The sequence below is a fragment of the Phallusia mammillata genome, chromosome 4 (genome assembly GCF_965637545.1).
Source record: "Phallusia mammillata chromosome 4, kaPhaMamm4.hap1.1, whole genome shotgun sequence".
Taxonomy (NCBI): Eukaryota; Metazoa; Chordata; class Ascidiacea; order Phlebobranchia; family Ascidiidae; genus Phallusia; species Phallusia mammillata.
Genome location: NC_137255.1, coordinates 3,742,449 through 3,769,276, shown reverse-complemented (window position 1 = coordinate 3,769,276; position 26,828 = coordinate 3,742,449). Strand labels below are relative to the sequence as shown.

Below are 26,828 nucleotides of genomic sequence, written 5' to 3'. Positions count from 1 at the left end.
AGTGCTTAACAATGGACCAAGTGTATGCACAGCATAGAGGATGTATATAAGGTGTATAATGGAGGAATTGCATTGTGCATGCAGAGCAGACGGGAAGAGGGAAGACGCTTCCTGCACTGAGGACAAAAGATCTTAGAGGGAAAAGTGACTACTTCCTTTTTGACGCGTCAGGACCTTATGACGTAATTGTGAGGGTTTGAGCAGGCTTGAAGCAAGTGTAGCGAGAAAAAAATCGAAAAAAAAAAAGTATACCATGTACCGTTTCAGTAATTAAGTGATTGAGTTAAGTATAATGAAAGTTTTGTACACTTGAATATTTGTTTGAAAAAATTAACCAACGAAAAGCTAAAAAATTCAAAAGACTTGTACGAGAATTCAAACAGTACTTAAATATTACTTACAGAACAATTGTTTTGCGAAAATGTAATTTTAAACAACTCTTTTGTCTTCGGATTAACCATACATTTTTTCAGGTGTGTAGAACCTGGGGCTTTTGTGGGACTCCATCACTTTGTCAACTGATCACAACAGCCACTGTACCCAAGATCGTTGAAGAAACGTTACATGCCATTCCCTTTCCCAAAAGCCTCTAACCAAGTCGTTAATATCAGTAATCGTGCCCCCCCCCCTGCGCTGCTTTTGACCGTCATATTGTTTCATATAATATAGTTACCCCCAAAAGAGCAGATAAATTTCAGCAACCCCTTTTTCACATAACTAAAACGACCAACTATGACGTCACAGAAGGCTTACGTCACCAAACTAAATAACATTAATGTGACTCATCTCTAATCAATGCCAAAATTAACCTTGAGTGGGGTTGGAGGCAATAATTATCCACTTACTAACCACTGCCCCCTACAACCACCCCCCATACAGCCATTGCGGGCCGTAACCCCAGGGTGAAACCCACAGGTCTATGACTCAATGGACCCGCTCCGTTAGGCAACAAATTAGCAGTTAGCAAAAATTTGGATACTCACTGAATCTTTCCCATGGTGTAAGAATGCGTATCTGCGCACCGGGCCCCCATTCAGGATCCTGAAATACTTTGTAAAGAAACCTTTGGTGGCCTTTTGGATGGCCAACACGCATTTCTTGAATCTGAAAAATATACACAAAGGCTTAGAATAAGGAACTTTTAAATGGGAAATGTATTATAACTCTGGCATTTGGGACTTGGGTATTAATTATATTAGGATTAGATTAGTAACAACTAAAAAAATCTAAAAAAATACAAAAGATAAAAGTGGAAAGCACTTTTGAAAACATTGAAATGGCTCGCAAATAAATGTATTCCAAGTCTCGCGTTTGGGATTTTACTAATAAATTTAATAATATTAGTATAGTAACACCTAAGAAGACCTGAAAAATACAAAAACTAAAAGTGGAAAGCACTATTAAAAGCGTCCGAAAGACCTGAAATCGAATGTATTTAAAAGCTCGCATTCACATTGAAAAATTTTAACGGCTTAGTGCGCAAAGGGTTGTTCAACAATCTCAAAGGAAAAAGTCATGTGAATAAAAATTTAGGCTTTTCGGAAATACAAAACCATCTAAAAATAAAACAAAAAACAGTATTTCAATATACCTGAACGCTGCGCAATCCAGTTCCAACATTGTAAAACTGTAGAGTAATGTTTCCATTTTTAGCCTGCAAAAAATAAGCACCCATTGACATTCAAGTAAAGCTCTTAAAAAGCGATCTGGCGAAGATGCCATCTTTGCGGTAAAAAACTTTAACCGTAAGCATTAGCAACAACCCAAGTGACTTTCGTGACCCCGCAATTTTAATTTGACTTTGTCATAATTCGACCGCACAGTCACGACCTGAGGTGAAAGATAGGAAAAATGCAAGACACCTTAGGCCTCGGGGTATCTGAAGGCAATGTGTCTTGTCTCAATTATCGATATGCAACAAACTACTGTAAGGAAACAGGTGTAATTGAAACTTTAGGATCATGCTGCGACGGTGGTGCATCTTAAATTGAATGAAATTCGCCAAAAAATGTGTGACTGAAGTGGTTTTAAACTAGGGTTACCAGACGTGCGGAATTTCCCGGACATGTCCGGAATTTGGGCGTAAAATCTGTGTGCGGAAATAAGTTTTAAAAACACTCTTAACGTCCGGAATTAATTTGTTTGATTATGTTTTTTTTTTGCCTGTTCGCAAAAAATTTGACCCAACTCCGAAATTGGCTGGATAATCGAAAATGCACAATATCCTTTCATACAGGGATGATTTTTTTTTTAATTTTGCATATTCAAACTATCCCTTGCGATAAAGTTGCACACTATCAAGCAATATATACATACCATGTCTAACGTAGCGTTCTGCGATTGGAGGACTTGAAATTCGGCGTTGTTTTGAGGGTGTTTATTAAGTCTGACAGCAAAATGGGTAACGTTGTATTCTGGTGGTGAAATTTGAAAGGAAACTTCAATTGCTCCGGTGTCCAACTCCTCAACACGTGGCAATGGCGGTACCCAAGCTGTATGACGTAATAGAAGTGATGGTGATGTCACAGAGAGATTTTTTAATATTAACTGGTTTTATTATAGCTTATGTTCATGTACCCGATACAAATTGAACCGAATCCAATTAGAATATACGGATCCTTGACTATCGCGTACAGTTATGAATTGTCCGCATACATATAACATGAGCTTAAGTACCCGATATAAGTTGAACCGAATCTAACTAGAATATACGGATTCTTGACGCGTATAGTCCTGATCTGTCCGCGTATGGACATCATCTGTTCATGTACCCGACATAAATTGAACCGAATCTAACTGGAATATCCTGAATCCTTGACTAAAGCGTCCATTGATTTGCTTACCAGAACGTTTATCGAATACCAAAAATTATTATCGAATCTAAACAGCTAAATCGATTCCAAACAATTTAACCTAACTGTTAAATTAGTGCAATTTTATCTACAGATTTAAACAACAACATTGCGAATAAAAACAGTTTTACATTTTCAACCAATCCCAAACGACCCGAATCAATTAACGTGTTTTTGGCGGGACAGGAAAATTGGTCAAAGCCAACAAACGATCGATAAAATGAACACGTGGTCAAGATCAGCCACATACCCCCTCAATTTCTGCCCAATACGTAAAAAAAGGAATTTTAGCGGAACCTTATGAATTATTTATCATGCAGCGTAGCAAGCTGTTGGAATAGACTAAGTGGGGGAAACTACAAAGCTTGCAACGGGAATTGAGCTGGGTTTGAAGCCTTTAAAATGGGTGTAATTTGTAGGGAAAAGGCTTCTTAAATATCTAAGATAACGGCCGCATGTAGTTGAATGCCACACACAGTTTGCAATGCCACGAAATTATATTGTTCCAAATTTAAATGCATTTTCAGCTGACCAACAACAAAAACATTTTTTGCCAAAATGCATTGGTTAAAAGCACACAGGAGTAAAAATAGTTTATAAATTTTATGTTTTTGTCTTAAATGTAATAACATTTTTTTGAACAGTCTATATTACAAAGCAGGTGCAATGGTATTAAATTTACGTTTTGTTAAAAAGATTTTGGTAAACTTTTAGGCACAATTTTGGGTGCTTTAAAGCAGTAGTTCTCACACTGTGCGTCGCGACGTCCTGGTGCGTCGTTTTAAATTTCCAAGGGCGTCGCAAAATAGTTTCGTTTCGTGGCTTTTTGTTGTTGTATCAATACCTAACTTTAATAATAAGTTTTATTATTAACTTTTATTTGCTGGTGCGTCGCAAGTCCAAAAAACTTTTCCAGAGGCGTCGCAACGAAAAAAAGTTTGAGAACCACTGCTTTAAAGTATAATTGAAGGTCGCCTATTTTTTGCATCCGATCAAGATATTACCTAATCACAAACACCGCAAAAACTTATCGAGCGTATTACCAAGAAAGTCATGCATCTGATTTCAGGTCAGATGTAATCAGGTTTGGTAAGAGCGCCGGGCATAACATACGTGCCAAGCGTAAGACTTTCTCCGAATCATGAGTAATTTCTCACACCACGCTAGCACGAATAAATACAAGGGGATTATGTGACTTATAACTGATTTTTCGCTACAACAATACATTACTTATCGACATTAGTAAAGAGAAAATAACGTTTGGGGTGAAGGATACAAAATTACTGCGCTTATTATAAATTGAATTTCAGCCACATGATGAATTGATTATTGAGTTTTACGTTATGCAAATGCCTAAACAACTATATTTCAGTATTTTTCTATACATACATACGTCTTTCGCTACAATAATGCAATGATTACAATTAATATCAGTATGAGAAAAATCACCTTTGGGGTACACATACTTAAACTTACTGTACTCATTATAAATTGAATTTTAGCCACATGGTGTATTGATTAAAATTATTTAGTTTCACGTCAATCAAAATGCATAAAACGCGAAGCTTTTATCTTTTTATATACGTTTTACTTAGTTGTTAGTTTTTTTTCAGGTAACAAATTTCTTGACCGGCTTAAACTAAGGGTCCAAACCCATAAGTACATCGAAGAAATTAGGTTCCAACCCACCCTTAAAACACACAAAAAAACAAATCAGGCTCAAAAGTTGGCAGAAAACGACAAAAATGATGCCTATTTCAAAATCAGGCCCGGATCAAGCCCGTTTTATTGCAAACCGAACCCGACCCGCAAATCCCGGTCGGACTTACAACTCTGTAAGTTGTAAGTTGACAAACAACAAATATTGCAAACTTTACATAAAAAATATATTAGACCTTTTGACGTAATAATGCCGCAAACGGATATACCCTGACGTCACAAAGTTGGATCTGAAAACATTTGCATCATTCAAAAAAAAGAAAATGCACATTTCATCACGTTTTTCACACACAAAAACTTTTTCTTTGAATCACAAATCGATGTGAAACCGGATATTTCGTCATACTGTAACTCTGGACACCAAACTCAACCAAATACGGAATACACTCGGTTGTTGATCGATGTATGAGCGATCAACAATCAAAAGGGGATTTCGAGGTGTTTTTCGAGGTTATGTTGGTTCAAAAATTGGCAAGTGGTATCTTTTTAAGTCAAAAGATGTACGTTTTGAATGAAAAATTACAACAAAAAATGCATTTCTTGCATCAATCACTTTGTTAGTATTTATTAGAAATCTCACTCAATGTATCGTCAGGTATTATAACACTACTTTATAAAAGTTAAAGAAGGTTGTACAAACAGGTATAGGATGGACTTTTTTGAAGTCGATTTTACTTGAGAGGGAAAAAATGATTTACAATTATTTTCATTTTTGTTTAAAACTGATGCATTTTCATTGTTAGTCTTAGCAAAATTTTCCATAGTGAGACAAAAGCCTGAAAAAATTATAGCAATCCTGTACTACAAAAAGGTTTGTGAACACAGCTTTAAATGCCTAAGTTGTTTGTTACAAAGCAATAAATACTTATTTTGCACGTAAAACACCGCAAAACGTATTTTTTTTGACCACACGGAGAAACTTGTCCATTCATTATTCACGTATCCAATCTGCCACCACAAATACCAATAAAAACAGCAATACAAGTCCTTAGGTGTTTGCCAATGGGGCAAATACATGCAAATCAGTTCCTGTGCGGGCTTCCTGCGTACGATCAGCTGACCGCTGACGTCACAATCACTTTTATGTGACGTCATAAGCGGCGCCGGCGTGTTTTGACAGCGAGTGAAGACGCCAGCTTAACAAAACGTAGCGATGACCCTATGACTCGTTGTGAAACAGTAACAACAACAATGAAAGTTGGAATCATACTTGATGATGAATTAGCGATTAACTTACAATTCAAAACAACATGACAAGAAGGGCTTGTTTGTTATGTAACAATTCGAATTTGGATCTAACAGGCAAGGTGGTATCTTTGCCTTTCAGTTGGGGACCTTATATAGTTTACAACATAAACAAACAAAGAATTTGTTCATTTTGTCTTTCATACTGTGTAACAAAATTGTGCTTTCTCAAACTGTACAACAATTTATACATAGGCTATTGCTGCCAGGCATAATATCAAGTTTTTAGAGGTCTTCTGGCAAATGTATTTTAAAATTTGCCAGAAGAGCTCTATAAACTTGTACAATAATTTGCTGAATAATAGAATTACCGCGTTTTTTTGGATGAGCAAAACAAACATATATGCTACATAACCTAAAAAATTCACTGCAAAAACGCCAATACGTTAAACAGCTTTATGTTAAACGATTATTAACCAAATTTTAAAAAACGTTTAAACAGTTTCATTGGTAACAAACAAAAAAGTTTGTGCTTAAGGTGGTGTAATTGTAAATTGTAAAGCAAAAAGGCATCTCCGTTTTGTAGATTAAGGCTCTTTTTAACGACATTTAAACGTAAACAAGCTGCCCAATATTTAGGTGGCCACTACCATGTATTGTTTAGCCGTCCCGTCAATTTTCGAGAACTTTCGAACAAGTTTTAATCGAAAACTCAATGGGGGACAATTTCTTAGTCACATCCTTAAGCGTTATTTAAATATTAGCGCGCCAATTTTACTTTGTTACGTCATAATTACGGTTGTTCCAGGTATTTGTGATGCCAAAAATCGATAAATTTCAACATTTAGAACAGTGGCTCCCAATCTTTATGGACGAATTGCTCACTTAACAATTTAAAACATTTTAAGTCCTCTCCAACATAGTAGATGCTAAACCATACAAAGAGCATTTAAAATTGGGTCTTTTATCACGTCACAGGTTATATTCCCAGATCTAAAGTGTCTATTTACAAACCACATTTACAAATTAAAGTAAATTCCTCCCCTCAAGTTTTCAATTTTTTTCCAGGTTGGGAACCACTGGTTTAGAATAAAATCGGCCTATTTTTAATTCCTTATTGTTATTTTGTTATTGCGTTGCACCAGTTGTACGTGAAGATATATTATGCATTGATGAAATGGTTACTTTTTATGACAAAGGCATTTACCTACTGACAAAACCAAGAATAGATGGCAAATTATTTGTCCTAATCGTTTTCTTGAATTGTAATGTTTTTACCGGTTTGTTTTTTTCGTTTTGTAGTGAAATAAAAGTTTACTTAACCAGTGCGCAACGCACGAAAACGGCAATTAAGAGAAAATAATGAATAATGTGTGCAAGGTGCACCATTTTTATCCATTCCATGAGGAATCGTTTTAAAATAAATAATAAACGCCAGAAGAAATGTCTCTTGGCTGTTAAAATATGACTTTTAATGTGATTTGCTAACGTTGGATTAATACAGTTTACGTATTTACCCTTCTGGCAAGTATTTTTATTCCGAAGTTTCGTAAATAACACTGAATGCGCGTAGTACAAATACTTAACCAGAAGAGCTCTATAAACTTGATATTATGCCTGGCAGCAATAGCTTGTATGTATGGTTCTTTTGTCAGTTAAAAAAGTATTACATGGTTACATGATTAAACAACATTTTATAGGGATATTTTTCTTTATTGCATTGGACTTTATTTGTGGGTTTAAAAAAAACAGTAAATGAAACTTCAAGTAGCCATAGTTTGAGAAATAACCTGTCAACAAAATTCCGAACCATTTCATTTTCCAGACACTGAGGCGGTCGCCCCCGGCGTTTTTGCGCAAACTTGAGTTGATTCAAGTTCAGGGTCAACACCAGTCTTGTCAGGGTGGCGCTTTTCCCGCCCAACTGGGCTCCTTTTTGTCGAGTTGCGGGTTGTTTTTATGACTTGTCGGTTGCGTTTTTTTTTTTTGGCCGAGTTGTAAAATCTTGTTTTAACGATATCCTTGTATTTTAAAAGTACGCATTTTTACTAGCAGTCAATATACAGTAAAATTGGTTCAGCATTGGGCAAAGTGTTGATGAACTTTGTAGTTTTGGGGCCAGTTTTAACGAGCAAAGTTGCCCTTTTTGAGAATTTAAACATCAACACCAGACAAACATCGAAAAAACAAACACTTTAAACCCCGAAGTTTTAAAACAAGTTTTAAGCCTATTTTTTGTAGAAAACTAAGATACACAATAGGACCTTAAAAATAGAAAACGAAAACTACCGTAGATAAGAAAAAAATTTTATTGCTCAAACGTTACTACAAAAAAAAATTGTCTTAACCGATGAGATACCACACAAGCAAAACGACCACGTTAATATTCTTAGAAATAATATTCTTTCTAAGTACTCATAAATTTGCAACAGGAATTACCACTTGAAAAATGTAAAAACTCTTCCACGAATGCTAAGTTTACTTGTGTTCAAAACCTTTCAAAAAATCAATTTTAAACGTTGCACAAATGTTAAACAAATGTGCCACAATATATTTGACAAAACTTTGCACGCAAAAAATAAAAACCGTTATCGGACACCAGATAATTAGATTCACTATAGAAACTTCATCGGGCTTCCTCTATGCAAATTGGGAATTAAAAACGGCCAAACAGTTTCGTAAATATGAATACAGGCCCCAAAATATTTAACGTGGCAAACCGTGAAATAAATTTGCGTTTAATTTTCACTTATGAGATGGTTTTCTTTTATCAGTAAAATTACCGTATTGTGTAGCAGGCGTCCTAACTGACTTGAATAGGATATCTAGTTACAAATTTAACTTTTGAAAGGAGAAACGCCCTGCGAGTAACTGTGTGGCTACAAAAAAAATTTTTCATGTTGACCAACGCACTTTTCAAGGATATGCATTACTATGACAATAAACTTTCACAATTTAAGTGTAATTATAGAGACCCAATGCAAGCCAGGCAAGGGCACTCAGTTTAAACAGCCTCGTTTCACCAACTCTGTTCGATGCCACCACTGGGCATAAACCACAGCGAAAATACACTAGCCAATATGCCCCATGTCTTGTCACCAGCTGCACTGATGAGCCCTTAAAGGTCTGTTTGCAAAAATAATGACAAATTTGTGGAGTTTCGTGTCTTTTCTGCCAAAAGCAACACAGAGAGCAAATGCTGAAGAATATCGAGACAAAAATCACCGGTGACGAATCAATCAACTCTCGAAGGCCTACTATTCTGATTAAGCGTAAATTCACGTTTTTTTAATTCGTGTTTTACATACTTGGCAAAGCGACTATTAGTTGTCTATAGTAGGCACATTTGTTAGAAAAACAATCTAAAGAATTGGTGTAAAAACTAAGCCCAAACGTTTTTATGCCGTATGGTGCCTAGGTTATAATGAAAATAAAGTAAATGGAATCATATATACCAATTTGCCACACAAATCTGTATAAATAGGAAGCAAAGAATAGATTTACCACATTTCACTTAAAGAAAAACACACGCAACACTATCGGAATTAGTCTGTTCAAAACACAACACAGCGAATATGAAGTACAATCCTGACCTAAACTGAACCATTCAATACTAACAAAATATTATATTTCATTTCTTTAAGACATCAACGAGGTGTTTTAAACCAAACGGATAAATTTGCTAAGTTTTACGAAAAAAATGCAAATTTAGCCACTTTAGCCTAAACCTTGGGCCCGAACTGGAAAGCACAAGCCCGAAACCCCTTTCCAAGCAGATTTTTTTAATGAATAACAAATTAGGCTACAAAGTTGACGAAATTGTGCCATAAATGATGCCAAGTGTAACGTCAGGCGCGAATTAAGCCTGTTTTATTGTAACCTATGCCCAAATCGGACCCAAAAAGTCCGGCCCGACTTAAAACTCTGTCCCGAGCGCAAAAAACAAATATTTTTAAAGTTTACATCTCAGCTGGTAAGTTACGTGACTTAACGAAGTCCTTAAAAGTGTTGTATTCCGTATGGGTCTATCGAAACTCAGGGGAGCGGCTCTCTATGGCAGACACCGACTTGTACGGCATGCTAACCAGTTGGGTCATGTTGCAATTTTCTGTTTAAAGGAAGTTATCTAAAAGCTCGTATTTCCAATCAGTTTCGCATTCATTTCCCCAAATCTAAAAGGGATCTGTCTCTTTGGCACACGTGCTAATGCTTCGAGGTGATTTTTCAAGGCACGCCGAACGATTCTGACTTCATATTTAAGTACATTGCTAAGTTGGCACGCGAGGTGATTTTTTTTATGACAAGCTAACCTATACGAGTTCATATTCAAGTAATTAAACAAGGACAACCGAAAAATTAAACCTTCATTCCAAACGAAACGAACGTTTTTAAACAGTTTTTGCTTTTATACGAGCCTTGACATATCGCTATATTTTACCAGAAACAGTGTGTTCCCTGATTATATTGTTTGTTTTTAGTTTGTTGTAATGCAATAAGCTTAAAAAATAGACCTATAGGCCTTATACGTACTTATTTGTCTGCTCTCTGGATACTATCATAAATTAAGTTAGCACAAACCACAAAATGTTGGCACGCTAAGCCATTACAATTACGGCATAACAAGCAAATTGGAGCGCAGCGTGCAATAAGGTTACCGACCTCTTCCACAACGCTTTTTTGTGGGGTATGGGTTGTGAAGTTAAGATGGGTTTTCGACTCAATGTTCTACACTTAAAACTGAACAGTTCTTGTGGCAAAAACACACAACACACTGATAAAACAACCAAACTATTATGTCACGTTTTTAGGGAAACCGTTTTGTCAGAAAATTGAGTAAAGTGCATGAAGTATAACCTATAGAAATGTAGCGCTTAGTACAAAACGGTATGGCCACAAATCTAATCAAAGTTTTAAGTGGGACCGGGCTTTCGGGTCGGGTTCGGGCTTAGTAACAAAAAAATCGACTAGATTCGGACCTGACTTCAACTAACGGCCTCATTTGTGTCAAAGATTTTACCAACTATAGGGCCTAACTTGAGCTCTGTTTTTCAACAAAAAGTCGCATTCGGGGTTGAGTTTAAATAGAACGGGATTGATTTTGGCTTGACTCTACATTCGTGCTCATTGGTGCACTTATTTTACCAACTTTCAGGCCCAATTCGGCTGTTAAAAATCAAGTTTTGGTCAATTTTCGGAACTGGTTGGGCCTCTGGTTTTCAACACTGCTTCTATAAGGCTGGTCACATCAGGAACTTATTTGCGGAATAATTAGAGCACTTAGGCACCTAATACAACAACAGTCGTGTTTTACATATTTTACGCAGGTCACGAAATAAGTGACACAACATCATTTTGTGGCCAGTCAATATCAACTTCCAAAAAACATGATCTGATGAATGGCGACCCCTACGTAAACGCAACAAAACTGAAATCTTTATCATAGCACACAAAAGCTAACGCACTTCTACATACAAATTAGGTGTTTATGACTAGCTTTATCCAGTCAAGTGTATCATTATTGCACACAAAGCATGCTCAGAACATGGATTGAAACTTCAGTGCAAAATTAAGGTACAGTAAACCTGGGTTAATCCAGACAGGTTTGGACCAAACATTTGTCCCGATTAAGCGAAGAACCGGATTAACCGATGCCGATTACAATTAAAGCCTTACCACATAACAAATTATTTGTACCTCAAGTTTTTCCCAATTAAGCGAAGATCAGGATTAACCAAATCCAGGTCAATCAAGGTTTACTGTATACAACATTTTCACATTTTATGTTAACGTTTTTTAACCCGAAGCGCGATATATCACACCGTTTAGTTGACCGAACCAATTATTAAGCTGCAATGCTTTGCTGCAAAAACCTGCTGTGGGTATATATAACAACGTGACAGCCATTCTGAGTGAGCAAATTCACGAACACGCGTTTAGGGGTGGTAACTAGATGAGGTGGAAATGAGATGCACGGTGACACTGTACATACTGTAAATTATAATTTGCTTTAAGCTTTCGAAGCGACGCTTATCTAGTTTATTGGATTTTAACTATTTTTGCCTAAACCAACGAGATTTTTTGAAGTAACCAGTTCAACCATGTATAGCCATTTTTGCAAACCAACGTTAATTTATAAACCAACGAGATTTTTAGAGTAACCAGATCAACCATGTGTAACCATTTTTCAAACCAACGTGGATTTGCAAACCAACGAGTTTTTTTAGAGTAACCATATCAATCCCCTTTGCATCGGAAACTCCACTATCTCATCAACAACAAAGAAAATACGCTAGATTTAAAATGTAATGTGGTACCTTTATCAGAAAAAACAGTAAACTAGGAGAAAAACTTTTTTCAACGTTGGGTACAAATTGACATCACATTTCGAATGCGAACTTGACTGCAACACTCAAGCAAATCATGTAAAGCCTAATCGGTAAAATCAGGCAATTTGCTTTCTGCTAAAGTTCCTTTTACAACATGCATAAAACTTTTAGCACCGTTAGTACCCACCAGCAATGTGAATAAAGTAACTTCTCGCAACCCGACGTAAATGACTGGTAGATGCCAGCACCCCTGCCGTCGTATTCCCTCCTTCTAACACCGGGTAGATAGGGTGAAATGTGTACGTTGGTATTTCACCTGGAGCCTGTCAAGTTTAAAGACTGTTTTCAAACATTTTGTTTTTCTATTTGAATAAGGAAATTTGGTAATGGCACGGCGGAATGTTTGTATATTGTTAATACTCACTTTTTGAATAACAAATGTTGTTTACGAAATGCAAATATTTTTTTTACTTTAGGAAAGATATTTTTAGAAGCAAAATGTGAAAAGAAAATTTGGCAACAAGTATCAGAAACTTTTTTCCAGTAACAGTGTTTCCCTTTTTTTGTACTAAATTACCCAAAAATATTGATGTATTTTTTTAATGTACATAACGTTTTTGGTCAAAAGTAACTCCCTTTAAGCTAAAAAAGCTTAAAACTTCAATAACTCGGTCAAATTGAGCACTCCGAAAAACATGGCAAATAGTGAACGTTACACAGTTAAGAAATTTTTAAACCAACAACTTGCGGTTATTGATCGATTTATTCTAATACAATTTTAGCACATGCAGTTTTTCGAACTGGTCGTACCAAATTTCTAGTAAAGAAATTCTTATAATGGATCCATGTTCCAGATAGTTGGTTCACAAGCTTAAACCCGACAAACAGATGATAATATTCAACATATTTGCATTCGGGAACCAGTGAAGCCGTGATGTTGACTGTGTAGCCCTTAACTGTCACATTGGGATGCTCATACTGCCTGACGACGTCATTTGCTACATAGAAATATATTGTTAAAGGAGATCGTATAAAATATATATATTTTTTTTTTCCGGAAGCAGACTTTTTTAAAGGAAAACTATAAAAATACAAAAGTTATGTACTTAAACGTTTAATACAGCAAAATTTTTCACGTTTTATTGAACTGAGTTGCTACAAAGACATATATTGTTAAAGGAGATCGTACAAAATATTTACCGGAACAATGTTTTTAAAGGAAAACTACAAAATCACAAAAATTATGTACTTAAATGTTTAATAAACCCAAATTTTGTCCTTTTATCGAACAGATTCGTGTAAAGAGTTCTAAACAAAATAAAGAACAAATTAAAAGAAGTTCACAGAGATAGTAAACGTCCAGTCTCGGCAAAACTCCCGTCGTTGGTTCGAATCCCAGCACAGGATATATATTTTTATAAGTCATTGCTTTGTGGCATGAGAATCATTAGGCCAATTTGACTTATTATGGCGCAACAGGCCCGGCGTTATTAGTTTATTTTATCGTAATTACTAAATTATAATTGCTTTCCTGAAATACTTACGACAGTTGCATTCGTTGATGTTTAAATTCGAACAACCTAAAAAACAAAACGATTTTTAGAAAGTTTTACAACAGGAAAGCCTGTCCTTAAAATAAGTCCGATTGCAAGTAAATATGGCCCTTGTGCAAATATTTAGACCTGGAGTTGCAAGTGGACCGAAATTAAGGGTCCGAACCCGAAAGTACAAGCCTGAAACCCGAATTTTTTGTGAAGCCAGGCTCTACCACAGACCGAAAAAAAAAACAGACTGAAATACAACTTTCGACCAGATATATACGTTCTATACGACGAAGTTTTTTGTTCTAAAGCAGTGATTGGCAACCGCCGGCCCGCGAGAAGTTCGTTGCCGGACCGTATACTTTTTGGTTAAATGCTTTAAAACATTTTGCCCCTGCACATTTTTCACGAGATTAATAAACTGATTTAAACGTTTTTATTGCGAATTGTTTTTAGTTTTTGAAGGCCAGTGCGCGATAAAATTTCAGTTTTAAAAAAGGTCCGCAGTGCAAAAAAATGTTGCCGAGACCTGTTCTAAAGAACCAGTACATTGTAAAAACAAATTGTTCAGCCTTTTTTCCTGATGGAAGTCTTGGCTTGATTTACCACGAATTGACTTTAGCAAAACCATTTGTATCTATCTATTTCATCTGTCACTATAGTCAATTCCGCTAAAATGCAATTTGCATAATGCACACAGGAAGTAACAGTTGCACATGTTACATACGACCAGATGTAACCTATAACAGTAACAACCAACGTCCGTAATACATTGTTGCTTGTTGTGGGTTGGCATTATAGCTTTAATGGGTCTATAGCCCAGTTAAGTGTATACCAAACGGGCGCACATGGCTGCCAAACCGGACAAATTACAGTGAATTATTATGTCAAAAATTTGGCTTAAAAGTGCAACTGATCTACACAGCCGCATGTTTAACGAGAAATTAAGAAGCAATTCATAAGTCTGAGCATATATCGCTCATTAATAGTTCGAGGATAAACAGAAATTGAGAAAATAAGAGAAAACTTATAAACTGGTCTTAGCCACTAAGTTGCTGCAATAATAACAATTCAAAAGTAGGCTATGTGCTGTTTAATCAAGTTTTTCCGCTTAAACAAACCGTTTTCACTGTGGGTGTCACTTTAATTATTCAAGCTGTTTTCGCAAACCCTTATGTATTTTCCACAAGTAACTATCATTTCATACTCTCAATACACCATTGAGCCCCCCTAGGAACAGGTCTTACAGCCCTGGTTAAGAACCCCAACCACCAAACCAAATTTTCTCTAAAACACATAAGATTTGGTCAAAATAAAGAAATACAAATTCCTCCTTTTTTAACACATTATTCTTGATGGGATTAAAATTGTGAGTTCTGTCATGAAATATTTTCAAATCTAGATGCTTTTTTCTGGATAAAACCCAAAACATTGGGGGGAATAATTGTTTGTGCATTAACACAACACAGTTCAACGAAACAATTTGCAAGATTTAAAAATGCTTGTTTTAATAATAGGTTGCATGTATATTTACCAATGAACTTTCTAAAATTAAAAGCTGTATGCAAAACAGTTGTTTGATGTTACTATAAGCCACAGGTTTCAACGAAATTTACTCATGCCCTTGGGCTGTACAAATTTGTACATTCACCTGAATTTTAATGACTGCAAGGTCTGATTAGTGTCAAAAACATTCTATTTGAGTGACAAAAACAACTATAACCTGTGAAAACGCAACTAAAATAGTTTGAAATTCTGATGAATGCAGCATGAGTTGATAAATGTATAGTTCAACTTAATTTTTTTAAAACTGTAAAGTCTCATTATTGTTAAGAATATCCTAGTAGAGTGACAAAACCAACTATAACCTGTGAAAATGCAATCAAAATAGTTTGAAATTCTGATGAAAGCAGCATGTCTTAATAAATTTGTACTTCAACTTAAAACCTTAAAAACTGCAAGGCCTCATTATCGTCAAAGATATTCCATTGAAGCAATGAAAAAATGTAATCAAAATTGTTAAAATTTTAAATATTACATTTTGCATTAATGTTTTCTCTACAAAAAATTCCTTCTAGTTCTGTTTAATAGTTTTTACTTTTTGAACTTTAAACATTCAGAACGTGGCAACAGAATGTACTTTATTATGTCACTGAGAATCAGAAAAACCACAATATTGATTGTGTCTCTTACTTTTTGCTCTGTAGAAGAAGTCAGCTTCATTCAGTGAAGTGCCATGCGGTGTACTTAATAAATACCCACTGTGTATTTGATCCTGAATAAGCTTTCGAGGGTACAAGGCCGTAAAAGTTATCTGTAAAAAAATACAATACATGGTGGTCCATATTTTACTGCAGTTTAAAGCGTGTTTGATAGCATTGGATGTATAGTTTCTAAATATCATAGTACACCAGGCCTATTGAAGGGGTCATTCGGAATCAGTCAGTCACCAAGCATTCCCATATGACAAGGCATAGGCAAGAAAAATCTAGCCTGCAGTGGGATTCGAACCCATGGCACAAGCCATTTCCGGGGTGCCTTGGAGACTGGCTGATTCAGTACAATGCCTTTAATAGACCTGGCATACAATAATTTATAAATGAGAGTGCTGTGATTGCTGGTCTGCATGGTCGCTACTGGCCGAATCCCAGTTGTAAATTTATGTTCATCTTAACTCATGATTTATTGTTACAGATACTTTGTATATATATTCAATTTGTTAGGTTCAGAATTGATAGTTAAGTTAGAAACACTGATAATTATGTCAGCGATTGTTTAAATATCCACAAATAACGTATTTCTCATAGAAAATCTTTTAGACAGTTGTGTTGGTATAGATAACTGTGTGATATCAGTAAGCACCAAAACGTAATTGGTGATTGTCACTAACATGAACATTCAACACACTTCCATGAATCATTGTCCAAGGATTTACCACCTCGAACTGTTATTTCAACACTACCACTTTAAACAAACTGGCCAACTTACAAACGAGTTTATCATATACCTGTTCATATCGATCTAGTGTCCTGGACAGCTTCAGGTTCATGCAGTCAGCCTGTACTCTTCCAAATGGCCGAACATTAAGCTAAAACAAGAAGATCGTTGTGAATGTGTATTTGGTTTCCAGAGATTATTTAGTGCAAGAAGGGCCAATACAATGCTATTTGCAATTAAACGTACTTGGTAATCGGACAAATCTTGGTATTAAAACAGCGTTTCCAAACTCTTTTACAGCAACAAATCACATACATTTTAGTTCACACACTTTTTAAACCAAAATAATAAAAAATTGAGGAAATTTGCAACTGTAATATGATAAGTACGACTGATATTAATACACATACAATTAATAAGAATTTCTATTGTTATTATGCATTTTTTCATCAAGTTTTGAACACTAGATCAGGGGTCGGCAACCCCTGGCACTCGTGCCAAGGTTGGCACGCGAGGGGGTTTTTCATGGTTCACCAACCGATTTACGTGTTTATATTGAAGTAACAATTTAACCTGTTACACTGCTTGCTTCATTTCTATCATGTCATTGTCTTAAAATACAGCCTTACATGCACAAAACACCCTGCTTTCTCTTTAATATTAATATCTGCAGGCACGAACCACTATTAGTTAGAAAAACGTTGGCACGCAAGATCACTAACACATGGAAACAACAAGTAATTTGACACGCATCGCTGCATTAGATGAAGGTTGCACTTTTTTAAAACAATGTTTGGCTCAAAAGTCTTTCATGACTCATGGCATGGAAAACACTAGCATGGAAATGTTTACATAATTTACTTCCAAATAAAAAGGAATGTTTTTTTAACTTTGTTTAGCACCAAATGTAAACGTTTTTCAAATTACCTGGTAGCCCTCTACAGCATCTTTTCCAACAGTGCATGGCTGCCAAATAACCAGCAAGTAGCCAGAATGGGGTCCACCAGGTTTCAGTTCAAAATCAAACTCATGGACTTTTACATCGCTAGGAGCGCAAGTGATGGACTCCCCAGCCGAGCTAACCATAAATTCAGCGACGCATGATCCATCTACGAAAGGAAATATCAAGTTCCAGAAGAACAGGAGAACATTGTTTGCAGCCACAATTTCCGATCATTGTCGTGCAACCCACAGGGAGTATTTTTTACTTGTGCAAAGTTTTTATATTGACCAACCAACATATGCTAAAGTGCACCCTTACACTATGCATTACACATCACTTAATTCTTTTTTATCATACAGATATGCTAACAAATAATGTAAAAAGTAAAAATTAGTATTTGTTTTGTTTAACCACTTTTATAGTTTATTTTACTGGCAGCAAATTAGTATCATTGAGCTATAGCAGGGGTGCACAACCTGCGGTCGTCAACATGTGTATTAAAACATATAAACACTTGGTAGCTGTTGGTAAAATAAGGACCTGTGATGTGGCTGTCAAAGCATAAAGGTTGCACATCCCGGAGCTATAGTAACAACATGTTTAGTTGGAATGTATTTGTCATATAATTCACTCTTACTTTGAAAAAGAATCCATTCTGCCTGTACACATTCATTCATACACTTGAAGTAGGCACTGGCTTGAGGGCGGGGTTGAGAAACAACCTAACAAAATGAAAATTTCATTTAACACGGTCTGTATTGGATATAATGGCTTTGGAGATCATTTATAAAGTTTCAAGCCTGCTTTAAACCACTTGGAATTGATTTGCAGAACAGTATATGACATTTTTTCATGCTACAGTAGCACCTTACAGAATGAACTGAATCCATTCATACAACCCAATTGTTCTATGAGGTGCCGTTCCACAAAACATGATTTCCCATCGACTGTTAACACGATTTCCCTCAGCTTTACAGCCAGCCACTGTCTGTTTATTACCAAAACATTAGAACAAATGGTTCTTAACCTGTTTTGCATTAGGCTTTTGTACAATTTCTTCATACCCATAGTCAGTGACTTAAAGAAGTGAATGAAAATGTAATAATTGACATCTAATTCTGTGGCTAGTGTTTTTCTGTACATTAACCGATTAATGTTAAAAGATTAATTTCTCATACCTGCTTTGTACCCGTAGGGGTACATATAACCCTGGGTAAGAACCCCTACATTACAATAGTAATCAAACATATTTAATTTGCTTAAAAATGTTATTCTGCAGGGCATTTTTTTTACATTTACACTATGAAGCTCTATATAAAAAGGATACCATATATAAACATGATTTGGTCTTAATGTCGCATACTGTTAGCAATTGTTTTTAAAAATTTGTTTTTTAAACATATATATTGTGTCAATAATATCTTACCTGAAAGGCACACTTTTTGGAGCAGTTATAATGTGGAATTTCATCGGGCTTCGCAACTGTAGTGGGTGACAAAGGGTTAAATGCTGTACTAATTTTTGCACAAGCAAATATTATAATAACCACAGCACAGCAAGGCAACCAGGGCAGTCTATATGTTTTTTTCATCATTTATATTTGCCCAACTGACCCTACCATGTGTTACAGGATCATTGATTTCTAATAATAATAAAAAATTACAAGGATTTTCCAATAAAAAATGAAACTAGTTTCTTTCTAAGAATTAACAAATAAATCACATTACACTGAAGATTTTTAACTGACCAGAATGACAGATATATATATATAACAATAGTACAAACAAAACATCTAAATTGAAAAAGGTCTGGAACACTATACATAAATCTGTTCATAAGATAACTGCTAAATATATCAGCTCAAAAAAACATAAAATCGACATGCTTAATTATTCAAACATTTCAGGAAATATATTTTTGTATAAATTCAAATAAAGAGCAGTACTTAAATATTTCTTAGTGCTAGCAATTGGTTGTTTAATGAATACAAATATTTTTTCTTATGTTTGTACAAACATTATAACAAAAAAAAATTGCCCAACACCCAATGGATTATGTATGCTTCCATTTTACAATTGCATATTGCAGTATCACAAAACAAACTGCAATCAATTGCACTAAGCCTTGCAAGCTGTATCACAACACAATACAAAATCCGCCAACCTCAGCAGGCCCAAAGGTTTTTGTAATGGGAAAATAATAATACAACGTGAAATCACCAAAGCGTAACACAAAAACAAAAAAAGAAAATCGTGTGCACTCAGACGTTACCTCGGCACGATCGTTGTATTGACAATGGTTTTTAGACACTTCAGATTAGATTTCACGCATTTTTTGCCAAATTGCTGTTTGCGTTCGTGCCTATGCGGTTTTAAAACGTGCGTTGTTTGTAACAACAGCACCAAATTGTTCCTGATTTTTCCAAACGTGTTATCTGATTTATAAATCGGCAAACATTTCATAAGTGACGTGTTTAGAACATTTTTTGGTGCCTTTTTATGTTAAGACAAATTAACGTACAGTAAAAACACGTGGCAATTATCGGAATTGGCAAGCAAAAGTTGTATTTGACTATTGTTTAATACTTACAGCATTTGACCCTTGTAAATGGGGCGGCAACCTTTTAAGCCACTCGTGCCAAAACTTGTTATTTCCATGTGGTAATGACTTTGCGTGCCAAAATTTTCCAGAGTAATAGTGGTTCGTGCGACCAGATATCATCAGTAAACAGAAAGCAGGCATATTTGGGAGTGTAGGCTGGATTTTAAGACTATCCGATGATAAACAACAGATAATAAGCAATGTAACAGTCTCAACGACTCTCAAGTACTTCAATATAAACACGCAAGTCGTTTGTCGTGCATGAAAAATCACCCCGAGTGCCAACCTTGGCACGCGAGCCAGAGGTTGTCGACCCCTGCCATATGGCTTTCTTGATATTAAACTATTGGGTCACAATACTTAGTCTGCTTATGAAAAATTAGGAACTGATGTACCTAAAACTGGATGTACTTTAACCATTGTATCGGAGCTTTTCAATGACCATATTGCACTTTTTTATTGGTGATCCATTTGCAATGAAAAACAAAAAAACACAATACTTAATTAAACTGTTTATTTAGGCTTTTCAGAAGACCTGTATATCTTGTTCAACCGGATAATTAAAAACTGAAAGAAAACAAATTGTGAAACAAAAACAAGTCTAAACTGAAATTACACGTTTGTTGTGCAATGACCAACCGTTTGCATTTTATGGGCCTACATCACCTATTTGCACCGTGAGAAAATTTTTTGAGAAAAAAAATTTCGAGGAGCCAAAAAACCATTAAGCCAGGGATCGGCAACCTTTTTTGCACTGCGAACCCGTTTTGAACCTGACATTTAATCACGGACCGGACTTAAAAAAAACTACAAATATTGGGCCATAAAAAGGCAAAAATTAGTTTATGCACGGGCAAAATATTTCAAAGCATTTAACCTGAAAAGTAGCCTATACGGCCCGGTAACGAACTACTCACGGACCGGCTGTTGTCGACCGCTGCATTAAGCGACCAACAGCCCCAAAGACAATGACATTCAAACTTCCGATATCTGATGCCTACATGCAAACACGAGAAGTTGTTGGTGCTTTAACTTCTCGTTCATATGCATTTTGTGTAACGGTTTGTCTAAAGTAGTTCAAACCATAATGTGCATATTTTTAAATATGCTTGAGAATTTAAGTTTGATTAAACAAGTCAGTAAATGTAAATAAATAAAAAATAGTTAGCATGTAACTTAGTTAAAATTGTAGTTGGCAGTCTATTTGATCGACGTTGAAAATACACCAATATTTTCTGCAAACACTATTTTAGTGTAGCCAATAAAGCAGTGGTTCTCAAACTTTTTTGACCGCGACCCAAATCTGGGCCGTATGAACATCTCACGACCCAAGCCTCAAACATCAAAAATGTATTAACGAGACGGACTACAATTTCGAGGCCATCCTTAAACGCTAATTGTTACATCTCCCGTTAAGTTACCGGGATGCAAGATTAACTTCCTATTATTTCCCGTGCTATGACGTTGCAATCGCCATGTGCGTAACAGTAAAATTGGAAGGCTATTGTCTGTATGTTGTAATGATTGGTTCATTTTACTGTGCAACGTGGTCGAGTGATGTGACTTTATCTTTGCCTTAAGTAAATTCGTTTGTGTTTACTTATTGCAGTAATAGTTCATTTGTGCAAAATTGAATCACCATAGCGCGACCCATTTTTTGACCATGCGCGACCCATGTTTGGGTCGCGACCCATACTTTGAGAACCACTGCAATAAAGAGTGTATAGCCAATAATCGTATTGCGTAGATACATAGGCCTAGGTGTTTGAAATTCGTTCAATATAAGCTTTTATCATAAAAAAGTTTTCAGTGCACAAAATTAACGAAATTTTGGTTTCATTTGACAAAAAAAGATTTAAATGCTCACATCATTCGACCCACAACTGGCGCAATAGCCTACTTTGGGTGAAAAGCATATGGTATATTTTATCATTTTCTTTGGACTAACTAGAATAGCCTGAAGCCCGAAGTCTAGCCGCATCATTCGATGGGGACACTTCCGTCCGACTACCGGTGGATTGGTTTTTGCGAAGTTTTTTAAGCGTTTCTGTTGTACTTTACAATAACGTTGCTCTACTACAGACAACACCACAAGCATTGGTGGTTTTAATTGGTTGAAAACAAAACAAAGTAGTTGTTTTTTAATATTTTGCTTACTGCGGAAAATATGTAAGACAATAGGCGCATATACATTTTATTTATAAATTTGGACTTTAAATTCTAGGTAATTGGGAATAAATCATTGTTTACGGGAGAACATATGCCTTCCTCGAAGTGATTTGCCAAGAATGGGGTCCATTTTTTTGCAATTGTATCTGATATGGGTACCAGGCCTATGCCTACAAGCGTTATGTTAACTGTTTAGCTTCACAACAAAATCAAATTGGCATATTACAGCGTTTAACAGTTCGAAACTAACCACACCCTTAATTTGTAAAGCAAAAACACAACAAAATGCACAACAAAACAGCCAAAGGTACTTAACGCAATGCAAACAGCGGCAGCAACAACTGGATGCATTGCCCAGTTCATATAAGGGTAAATTTTTGCCACATAATTAGTAAGGTACAATAACAACGAAAAGAAAGAATACAGAAAGGCAAAAGTCATTGGATACACAAATTGAACGAATCGGACAGGAATATTAATTAGAAAAAGGTCAACTACCATAAATATTGTGTTCATTGCGTGTTTGTTGAAGCGAAAAGCATTCAGTGGCATCTTTCCTACGCTCCAGTATAATATGGTTATTAGTATAGCTCCATCCAATGCTATTATTTGTAGGACCCAAGTCAACCGATGGTACCAACGTAGTTGTTCTGAAAAAGGTTATTAGTTTTGTTTATATGCGGTTATAAATAAACAAAACACAAAAAGCGACGTTTAGTACCGATTGTCATTTTTAGAAAATTAAATTTTTCTTACAAAAACAAAACTGAATACTCATAAACATTCTATTGCATAATCTTTTAGCAAATATTCCAAAACTTCCTTTCTAAACCTAAAACAAAAAGTTTTTCGAGCGCTTTAGCTCAACAGGAACGGCATTTCATAGCAAATTACCTTTGTTAGTTTGTAAAAGTAAGTGATTTTCCATTTCATCGTTGACTTTCTGACATTGACCTGAAAGCAAAGAACCTGACACGATGGCAAAGGACGATATAAAGTAGATTGTTATCATGAACATCCCCCAGTTGCTAAGATAGATCCAGCCATGTGAGCCTTCAAATACGCAATACAGCACGAACCATGTGATCCAATATACAGAGGAAATCAACTTAAAAAGCCAGAAGACGTACTTTCCACAGGTTCCAGGAAGCTGGGATTAGAATAAATAGCATTTTTAGTGTAAGTTTTTATTAAAGCGTTTGTGTTTGAGAAGTAAGCCAGAAAGTGTTTCACATCTTTTGTAATGATTTTTGTATGGTTGTTTAACTTTTAATTTTCTAAATTGGCCAACATTTTGGTCATCAACAGATAATTTTTGACCTGTAGGAACTCGTTGTCTAGCCACAACATAGCCTATAGTAAAGTGAGTAATTCAAAAGGTTCAAATTTTATTTTCTTATCACTTTATTTCGTATTTTTAAGTTTGTCATGTATACACGTACACCATGCTTCAAAATTAAGTATTTTGTAGCTACAGAGAAATAAGAGACCGAACTGCCAAGACCAAGTTAATCACTCGATTAGATGCCGTTATATGGCATGTATTCAAAACTTGCATTACCATTCTGTTGCCAGTACGTGACTTACTGTGGTCGATGTGAAGGCATCTGATAAACAATCTTTCATGCAAAAGTGCTTCACTTGAAATTCGTACTTGAAAGTTTCCATATTTTATAAGTTGAAATACACGTAAGACACTGTATATTTGCACTTGTAGCTTCGTCTAACAAAAAGAAAGAAAACACAGCCTGCTTAGAGGTTTTCCTGTATTAAGATTTTAACTTAAACCATGTGTGAGTCATGTTCCTGCACGTTTTCATGCTTAACCATTAACAGTTAAAACAAACTCTTCAAATATCTACGTTTTATTGTTCTCTGCAAGCTAGCGCATAAAGTGCTTGGATAAAGAATAGAGTTCCTGGTTAGGAAAATCTTTGATTGACAGGTTTCACCTATATGGTGTCTTAGAATACAGACTTCCTTTTCTGCAATACTGTAGCGAATGTTACACGTCTGAAAGATCTAGTACAATAAACCCCAGTTGTAACAATGTCACTGAAAAGAATCCATTTTAATTAGCTACCTACGCTTTCCGTTACCCTCAATCCCATATTCTTGCGGCCAAAACTGTATAATATAGTCCATCTATTAAATTACAAAAAAAACTTCGTTAGTATCGAACGAAAAAAGATCTAATATTATAAGTAAATATATTAACGTGGTGGTTATACCAGATAGCTTACATAAGTGGGTGTTTTCCGAGTTCATACAAGTATAAAAAACAGCAGTTACAAGCAATTAACATATTTAAACCATAAGGCACACCTTTATATAACATAAGTTATACTTTGTTTATACAGAGTTACAGATATCAGTAAAATTCGCAATTGATTCTAGTCGCATCGTTAGGTAGCAGGATTATACCACTGTGCGCAATAATTTGCTCAGAAACAAGAAAATAACTCATTTGCTAGCACTGCGTTGAAACAATTTAGCAAGCCAAGCGTCTAAGCGGGCCGGACGACCTTTATTCAATAGCCCCTTAGATACACACCCCTGATCTAAAATGTGGTACAGACAGCTGCTAAGGTCCTTCAACAACAACAACAACAAACTAACGGGTGTTTTCTTTAGAAATCCTAAAGGAAGTTTGTATATTTCGTGGAAATTCAGAGGTTACAGCGAAACGAAAACAAGCAATCGTTTGTTTTCGCAACAAGATTACCAAGATCAAAATAAGGAAGAACTGCCAAACTCTATTTCATCACGTTTAAAGCGGATAATATGCATTTAGATACTGTAAGGCTTTACTATTTTACGCAATTCTTCAAAAGGCAACAAATAGTTTAAAACTATATGGACGGCAAATGATTTATTTTCAAATTTTTGTTTCTGCATTGATTTTTTTTTTTTTACAAACAGGTTATACAGTACAAAATAAACATACATAGTGCACAAAAAAATTAGCAAATTACCCGGTTCAAACCGGTTCACAGGACATAATAAAGGGTTTAACTCCGAATTCGGTTGAAATGTGACTTTGGGTTCAGTTCGAACTTACCGAATTAAACCGCTCAGACCGGTTCGCGGGTTCGGGTTCAGTTACGGTTCGACTCCCTGGTTTTAACTTAACAAGTGCCAGTGTATGAGAAACATCGTTGTCAGCATTTTCACTATTTGTAAATTCTGCTTCGGTTTTTAATTTATTTTATAACCTTGAAAATCGTCGTCGGAAAACATCTTTAAACGTTTTAGGACTTGCCATTGTATGAAGCGTTCGCACAAACAAGTCGTTTATTTCAGGAGCTTACGTCATTGTGTTGTGTGACGTCAATGTCAGGTTGTGACGACATTCAATGCGTTGGCGAAGCTTTGACTTGAAGAACCTATTTAGAAAATGCGGATATGGTTGGATGTAATTTCGGAAAAGGAAACGAAAGGCGGAACTTACAGAGGAATCGTATGCTTTCCTGTTGGGATTCCGGTTTTTGTGGTAACTTTCGAAGAAGTTGTATTGGTTTCCCCGTATACGTTGGCGACGTTACAGTCCCCTAAACAGGATAATTTTAGATAAATATATAGAAACAGTAAAGTTTTGATAAGCAGAAATAAGCAAGGACCCTGTCCAACTACTGGGCCCAGAGCAGGGGCGTGTCCAGAAATTTTTAAAGGGGTGGTCCATCATTTTTTGGGGGGGAATTTCCCTAATGACGTCATTAGATCTCTTCGGATAATTTCCGCACAGATGTGCTATACCGCACGAGACTGAATACGTAATTCACACGTCAAACTGCCACTAAATTGTCCCGTTGCCTATTTCGTTTCTGGTCCAAAACGACGCGTTAAGCAGCAAGGCGCTTTGTCCAAAATTGTATGCAGGCCCAAACCCGAAAGTACAAGAACGAAACCCGGTCAAACTTTCGACTTTTGCGGTTTCTCTACCCGTCCATTTGACAGAAAGAGAGACTAATATTAGGGAAAGCTTTGTAGTTTCCTGATTTCGCCGCTTCTATCTGGCTTACTCGGCAAAACTGCAGCTGCAAGATAAGCAGACTCTCAGGTAATCAAAATCGTTGCTTGTAAAAACGGGGACCAATTCCCAAAGAACTCTTTTCTGAAGCGGTAATCTACTGAAGTTGCGCAACCTCAGAAGGCATAAATTGTGCCTACCAAGTAACAATATATGTTTACCTTCTAACGTAACACGATTAACATCGATCTAATGTTTGTTTTCAGCATACGTACTTTAAAGGCAACTTAACTTAAACAAACTCAATAATACCATAATTTAATATACTTCAGTTTTTCTGTTCAGCTTTGTTTGGTTTGCGAGTTGTTGGGATTGAAAGTGAATCCCTTGCGTGGTTGCTGGAGCCGTTTTTTGCTGATTGCCAGGATCGCGTAGGTCTTCAGTATCACTTACTTAAATATGCATAAACACAACTAACTTCCATGGTAACTTACTTAAACACAACTTACTTAAACATGTAGTTGAAATCACCAAGCAAAGATTGAAATTTTCCATCTTCAGGTTCTTCATCACAATTGAAGTGAG

At 35.9% G+C, this 26,828-nt stretch overlaps 1 protein-coding gene and 1 pseudogene across 2 annotated transcripts in view; both read right to left on the bottom strand.

Moving 5' to 3' along the window:
• The window catches only part of LOC145222170 (uncharacterized), a 28,789-nt pseudogene extending 9,637 nt beyond the window's left edge, over positions 1-19,152 (bottom strand). Inside the window, exons 1-11 of the transcript XR_013859301.1 lie at positions 18,930-19,152; positions 18,141-18,225; positions 17,488-17,669; positions 16,631-16,711; positions 15,817-15,937; positions 13,627-13,662; positions 12,893-13,080; positions 12,270-12,405; positions 2,317-2,492; positions 1,592-1,654; positions 984-1,104 (exon numbers count right to left, since the gene is read on the bottom strand). The product of XR_013859301.1 is annotated as an uncharacterized LOC145222170 (transcript). The remainder of the gene's footprint in view (positions 1-983; positions 1,105-1,591; positions 1,655-2,316; positions 2,493-12,269; positions 12,406-12,892; positions 13,081-13,626; positions 13,663-15,816; positions 15,938-16,630; positions 16,712-17,487; positions 17,670-18,140; positions 18,226-18,929) is intronic.
• Positions 19,153-22,153: 3,001 nt separating this feature from the next.
• LOC145222180 (uncharacterized) lies at positions 22,154-26,815 on the bottom strand. The gene is made up of 6 exons (XM_080088231.1): positions 26,753-26,815; positions 25,725-25,824; positions 25,585-25,659; positions 23,861-23,996; positions 23,168-23,423; positions 22,154-22,923 (listed from the first exon to the last, which is right to left on the bottom strand). Exons 4-6 carry the CDS (start codon positions 23,939-23,941, stop codon positions 22,505-22,507), a joined length of 756 nt encoding a protein of 251 aa, XP_079944357.1. The 5' UTR covers positions 23,942-23,996; positions 25,585-25,659; positions 25,725-25,824; positions 26,753-26,815; the 3' UTR covers positions 22,154-22,504.
• Between the last annotated feature and the right edge of the window lie 13 nt (positions 26,816-26,828).